Here is a 7,341-nt window from a genome sequence, read left to right on the forward strand (position 1 = left end):
ATTAACTTCCAGGGACCAAATTTCTAACAATGGTAGTAATTTCTCGAACGTATGTATGTAGTAAATATGTACATTTGTCACGGTTTCGTGGAAGCTATGTATGTCGAAACCCCTTCCTTGCAGGGCACAAACACAATGCATGTACCAAACTGTAAGGTACCAACTGCATGTATGCTGCCTTACAAATTTATACAATGTACGTAAATGGAGCATACATACTCGTACAAACTCATCCATATATATTTACCTAAAAATGTGTGTCTGCGCTTGTTGCGTCCGTTGATTTACGATGTCGACGAATGAATTGTGTAACGAGCAGTGGCAGACGCGCAATATCAGATTTTCATTGAGGGGTCGATCGGTCGATCAGCGAAATGCGCTGGAGGAGCAGCTACAGGTCTACGTACATTTTAATCAAGAGTTAATCGAACGCACGCATGCGCAATAAAATCAAAACAAATATACAGCTACATACATACATATATATGTATGTATATATTGTCTAAAAAAAGTGCACAGCCAAGATATTGCCCCTCAGTGGGACGTCGCATAAGTCCAGTTACTTGCCTCAAATTTGCGTTTTGAATATTTCTTTTTGTTAAGCCGCTGCTTTATTTCACAACTTTGTTGGTTTTATGGGTCAAAGTATTCTCTGGTTTAAACGTTCCTCACATTGTTTGTTGTTTTCCCGTGTTAACCTAGAGGAGGTTTGTATTAATATATATGTTTATTTTTTTTTTGCTTTTATTCTTTAGCTTTAATTCAAAACATAAATCATTTTGAAATGTAAATCAGATAACGAAGGGATTTGTCTGCTTTCAAGCGTTTATCGACGCGGCTGTGATCACCAACATTGGTGTTGGTAGCATCGACGAAATTGTGAAAAAACAATTATGTGGTGTAAAATTACGTTTTTATATATTTTTCTTTTTTGTTGTGCTCTTGGCGAAATACGATTTTTTCTTCACAAACAAAGGAATTTAATTTCTCAAAGTAATCTTCTTTTGGCTCCAGCGGGTTTTTTATTATTTCATCCTTTCCACAGGGACCAAAATACACATTTTTTCAGTGGTGAGCCATGTTTTCAGATTCAGAAACAGAGAACGGAGTTAAATATGCCAGCTTGACCACAGTTCTTAGCCTAAGTGATAGATTATGCACATAATTCACTTTTTTTTTATAATTTTCGTCGCAATTCNTGTTTTCCCTTGTTAACCTAGAGGAGGTTTGTATTAATATATATGTATATTTTTTTTTTTGCTTTTATTCTTTAGCTTTAATTCAAAACATAAATCATTTTGAAATGTAAATCAGATAACGAAGGGATTTGTCTGCTTCCAAGCGTTTATCGACGCGGCTGTGATCACCAACATTGGTGTTGGTAGCATCGACGAAATTGTGTTAAACATTTATGTGGTGTAAAATTTGGTTTTTATATATTTTTCTTTTTTGTTGTGCTCTTGTCGAAATACGATTTTTTTAGGGCACAAAAAGGAATTCAATTTCTCAAAGTAATCTCCGTTTGGCTCCAGCGGGTTTTTTATTATTTCATCCTTTCCACAGGAACCAAAATACACATTTTTTCAGTGGGGACCAATTTTTTCAGATTCCGAAACAGAGAACGGAGTTAAATATGCCAGCTTGACCACAGTTCTTAGCCTAATTATAGATTATGCGCATAATTCACTTTTTTTGAATTTTCGTCTCAACTTGCGAGGTTTTTTGCTTCCAATGGATTACAAATAAAAACTACTTGCTCAAAGTTTGACATGAGCAGTTTTGTATTGAAAGCTCCTGCATGGTGAATTTAAAAGGTCGCTTATATAACTATCCTCGCTTGAAAGCAGTTTGTTGAACTGTTCTTAAGAGGGTAAGTAAGTCGAAAAAATTTGCTAACTTCATTGCTGGAAGTGCAAACAGTTTTTGAAAGTGCCTGGTTTTAAGTATTACTGGAATTCGTGATTTCAATACCGTTATTGTAGACAAACCAGCTGTGATTTTGGGTTATCAACAATTAGTTCTTTATGTGTTGAGGATTGTCTATGATCCTTAAAAACGCTTAGACCGAACCTCGTCAATCCAAGCTAGGTCGTTGAACGTAGCGGAGTTTCGTGTAAAGAGGGCATTAAAGAAGGCATGAGAAGTGCCAAGGTCGGAGTCTTTCATAAAACAAAATTTCTTCTTAGAAAACTTCGGGGATGAAAAGCTAATGAATACTATTGGCGCTCTAAATCATCAACTTCAATGGTCGGTAAATGGTTTACTGAATTGCTTTGTGGTCGTACGAGCCAATCTGACGCCGAACGCCCAGGCCGCCAAAGAAGTCGTCACGCCCAGAAATGGTAGATCAAATCCAGGGAATGAATTAGAAGTTTAGAGAATGGAATATTGTGAAGCACCAGAGGCTATAGACATCTGAACTGAGCGGATGGATTACATTTTACATGACTATTCGTGTTTGGACATGAAAGCTATCGCCGAGAAGCGCAAATGCATGAGTACCCCAAAGGAATGTTGGTCGACGTTGAACTTCAGTGCGAACAAGGTTTTGCACCGTTTCAGGTCCGTGAGCGAATCCATACATCACAATGTACCAGACACCCGGGAACAGTGACGATGAACGATGAGATGCACGCGGTATATCACATCAGTTTCCATTAAAAGGAGGTTACTCAAACCTAGTGCCAGACAGCCCGACAATGATCGTATTTTTCATACAGACTAAATCGCAAATTTACACACACTCGAAAGTACCACCGTTCACAAGCGAATAATTTTTATATGCGTGCGTTCCTTTTTGCCTGGCACTATTTTAACCCTGCAGCAATAAGGTGGCCAATTTTCCGAAAAGCGCTAGCACCAAACCGGTTAAAGTTTGACCGGCTAAAATTGGACATTTCTTTGCATCGAAAATGTAAGCCTGAGGTGAGTCCCTAAGGAACCGTTCTAGAGTTTTACAAAAGACGAGACTCTCACAGAGTGTTGGTGTCTAGAAATTGTTCATGAGTATAGCTCAAAATGTACATACAAGTGCACCAAACGTTCAAACTGAACATTCGAAAATACATTTACATGTCGTGGNTTTGACCGGCTAAAATTGGACATTTCTTTGCATCGAAAATGTAAGCCTGAAGTGAGTCCCTAAGGAACCGTTCTAGAGTATTACAAAAGACGAGACTCTCACAGAGTGGTGGTGTCTAGAAATTGTTCATGAGTTTAGCTCAAAATGTACATACAAGTGCACCAAACGTTCAAACTGAACATTCGAAAATACATTTACATGTCGTGACTGTAGCTGAGCGCGCTAAGATGCTTGCTACTATTTGTTAGCTTTAGGAATTTGGGAAGGGTCCAGGTTCAAGTCCCGTTAGATGAAACATAAAATTATTTATTTATTTTTTTTTTGTTGCTCCTTAGTTATGAAAAAGCACCGCTTAAGTGCGGAAGAAAATCGTATTCAAACGAAAAAATCTCCAAATATAAATCGACTAATCCTAGGGGAATTATGAAGGACTAGTACTAGTAGCAATAGCAACTATCCGAGGGCTAACCTAGCGGGAGTCCGAATTGCTGCAGGGAAGCTATTGGACAACTTGATCTTGGATTTAAAGCAAAAACGACCGTCTTTGGCGCATTATTTGCAGTTTCAAGACCTGAAAAAGTGGCTTGATTTTAAGGGCTTTGNGTAGCAATAGCAACTATCCGAGGGCTAACCTAGCGGGAGTCCGAATTGCTACAGGGAAGCTATTGGACAACTTGATATTGGATTTAAAGCAAAAACGACCGTCTTTGGCGAATTATTTGCAGTTTCAAGACCTGAAAAAGTGGCTTGATTTTAAGGGCTTTTGGTCGAATCGAAAGTTCATCACTGAAACGAATGCCCACTTGAAGAAGCTTGATGAAGTCTATTATCTGGAAGGCTAAAAGAAAATAGAAAAACGCTTGACTAAATGTAGGGGTGCTAAAAAGAGGTTCCTTCTCCTTCTACCAAAATAATTCAGCATTTCTGTGAAAAAATAACTTAAAAGCTCATTTTGAAAGCTGAGTGCAAGATCGACCTATCTCAGCAGCCGGTTCGAAAACGCCCTTTCTCAGAAAACTTTTCAAGAACGCCCTGCTTAAGAGTTTGATTGAACAACCACCTATTTCAGAACTTGATTTAAAAACGCCCTATATCAGAACTTGCTGCAAAAACGCCGTATCGCAAAATCAAATCTGAGATAGTGCTCTCTGCAACCACATCCTGAGATAGGGCATTTTTGAAAAGTTTTCTGAGATAGGGCGTTTTCAAAATAGCTGCCAAGATAGATTGATCTTCAACTCAGCCGTGGATTTGGTCTTAAAGTTATAAACCTGAAAAGTGCCAATGTTACAAATTATTATTTTTTTTTAGTAGAATCGACCATACACATACTTACATTCATATCTTCATATGTAGTCACCTGTGCGCCTTAGGTTTAATATTTCCTTGAATTTCGTTTATTACTTTTATTTTTTTATTTTATTGCATTTCTGCGCCGCTAGCTAATCCATACACCTATTGCTACCGGTAATATTTCACCAACACTGTCTCACTGTCATTGTTTGTAAATTTTTGTCAGAATTATTGCCAATTCAGCGCATGCAGCTATGCGGTGGCATGCAACAATGTGGCTGGTGACAGGTGTGGCAGCGGCAATTTACGAGCTTTGACCAAACGGCAAGTGAGCATAAATTAACATATAAGCTTTCGAATAAATGTGAATAAATATAGATATGTGAGTATAGTTGACAGATCAAAGCATAATTTATGACCGGACAAAAAGCAAGCAGTAGCCGGGTTTGGCGGAAAAAGCAAACATTTTTAACAGAATAACTATGTAGTATCATAGCAGCATTTGACGCGCTGGAATTTCAAGAATTTCTAGCTTTTATCTATTTAATTGTCTACCACTTTGCATTTTCTATATACATACGTATGTATACTCGTATTAGCCATACCGTAAGCTCAAATCAATGGCGAGCACTTAATTTATACGCTATTTCAAAGTGTTTTTTATATTATTTTTTTATTTTACAGAACAACAACAAATGCGAAATCATGACAACTCCATTAAGGTGCAACAGCAGCAAATGCATAAAAATAGCGTCAACAGCAACAACAATAAGAGCAGCAGTAAAAACATGACAACAAGTGAAGCAAAAGCGAATGCAATTAATAGCGAACATTACAAAGCGAGTGCTGTTATCAGCAGCGCTGGCAATAAATGTACGAGTGAGGTAACGGAAGCCGCCGCTACATCGACAGCAACAGCAACTGCGACGGCGACAACGACAACGACAGCGACACCGCCAACGACGGCGGCAAATGCAGCTGTTCCATCAACATCAGAGACGACAGCGTTGGCAACAAGCGACATAGAAATCGCATCAAATAGAGCCGCCACAACACCGGCCACATTAAGAACCCCCAGCGCCGTTGGCTTAGCCGGCAGCACCGGTTATGCAACCATGCCGCGCCGCAGTCTCAGCGGCAGCAGCCACAGTCACCATCACACCAACGGTGGCAACGCGAACGCGAAATGCGGAAGCGGCAGTGGTAGTACTAGTGGCGGCATAGCCATGACAGCTGATAAGGCCACGACGGCGAGTGACGCGACGGCGGACAACTGCCGCAAATTGGCCGCCACTTTGGACAATCTCGACTTGGCTTTGGTGCGCGATTTGACCGACGATGATGGCGAGGACTCGTATGCGGCCTTTCAAGAGTATCTGGAACGTGTAGAGGTAAGTGCGCCAGCAAAATTAAAAGAAAATCTCCCACTGATAACAGTAAATAAGTAGGGCTTTGTAGAAATTTCAACTACTGAGCTTGTTTTTGTGCTGCCAATTTGTGCAGTCATTATTTTATTTTTTTTTTAAGTATGGGGAATTCTTTTTTAAACGATCTACCCCACCTCCGCATTTTGCTTGTGCGAAAAAAAATGTTTTGAGCACATGAAAAAATTGGGCATGAGGTGTAGTTTTTGATACCGTCTGGTTTTTGAGAAAAAAAATGTCTAACCTCAAACTAACTGTCGAAGGAGACGCGTGTCGCCAAAAAATGCTGGTATGTATTTCATCAGAAATGACAAAAAAAATTTAAATATTCAAAAACTTCAAACAAAATATTTGATNGTAGTTTTTGATACCGTCTGGTTTTTGAGAAAAAAAATGTCTAACCTCAACTAACTGTCGAAGGAGACGCCTGTCGCCAAAAAATGCTGGTATGTATTTCATCAGAATGAAAACTTCAAACAAAATATTTGAAAAAAAATGTCAACAAACTTTGGTACAAACTTCAAGATCTTTGATTAGATTTCTTCGATAGATTTTGGGTTTGCAGTTTTTGCAGCCAATTCTTCTATTTCGCTTTAGTTAAAAGTAAAGAAGACCTCNAAAAAATGTCAACAAACTTTGGTACAAACTTCAAGATCTTTGATTAGATTTCTTCGATAGATTTTGGGTTTGCAGTTTTTGCAGCCAATTCTTCTATTTCGCTTTAGTTAAAAGTAAAGAAGACCTCCATTTGATTTTTTTATTTTACTTTATTGTTGAAGGCGTTTCTCATTTCTTTACATACTTCTTATGGGAGAAAAAGAGCAACACCTTCAACAAAAAAAAACAAATGAAATTTTTATCAAAGTTGTTTCATTTTTTTTTTAATATTGCACAAAGTTTTACACGTGAATTTATAGGGTTTTTCAAAAAGAAGAAAGTATTTTTATAAAAAATAATTAAAATACAACAAATTTTTTAAACTTGGCAATATATATATATATGTTGCGCTTATAATTTTGGCACAGAGTGTACATTCGCTATTTATTTACCACATATGCCTGCGAGAGTCTATAAATAATTGCGCACATACATATATACATAGTGTGTATACTCGTTACAGTCGAAAATAGGTTTTTAGAACCAAAATACCTTTAGAGAAAATAGTTAAAAGAAAAATCATGAAACAATTGCGCAAGTCTTGTTTATGTTTATGTTTGCGCTGCGTTGCGTTGCTTGCCTTCACGTCAAATTGCCATTTTTTCCATTCGCTTTTTCACATATATTTTTTACGGTTATTTAGCTAAGGCAAATGTTGCTATTTAGTTGATTTTGCATTATTTTTTTCTTTTCAACTACTTTATTGTTTTCTATGCAGCGCAAATCCTCTTATGTCACTATAAAGCTACACAAATGCGACGAGGCTGTTAAAATGCTCACGCGCACGCGCACGCGTTCATGCAATGCGTTTTTATATTACTTTTTAGTTTTTCTGTTGACTTGTTATACCCGAGCGCACTTGTGCACAAGGGTATATTAATTTTG

General features: G+C 37.9%; 1 protein-coding gene across 1 annotated transcript in view; it reads left to right on the top strand.

The window, feature by feature from the left end:
- Positions 1 to 5,059: 5,059 nt before the first annotated feature.
- Positions 5,060 to 7,341, top strand: part of LOC108372605 (platelet binding protein GspB-like) — a gene marked incomplete at both ends in the record, with an annotated part of 20,803 nt that continues 18,521 nt past the window's right edge. The window contains one exon of the mRNA XM_017628334.1: positions 5,060 to 5,766. Within this exon, the coding sequence (XP_017483823.1) occupies positions 5,060 to 5,766 (707 nt within the window). The remainder of the gene's footprint in view (positions 5,767 to 7,341) is intronic.

Source organism: Rhagoletis zephyria, unplaced genomic scaffold (assembly GCF_001687245.7).
Source record: "Rhagoletis zephyria isolate East Lansing unplaced genomic scaffold, Rhagoletis_zephyria_1.1 Rzeph_scaffold_05912, whole genome shotgun sequence".
Lineage (NCBI taxonomy): Eukaryota > Metazoa > Arthropoda > Insecta > Diptera > Tephritidae > Rhagoletis > Rhagoletis zephyria.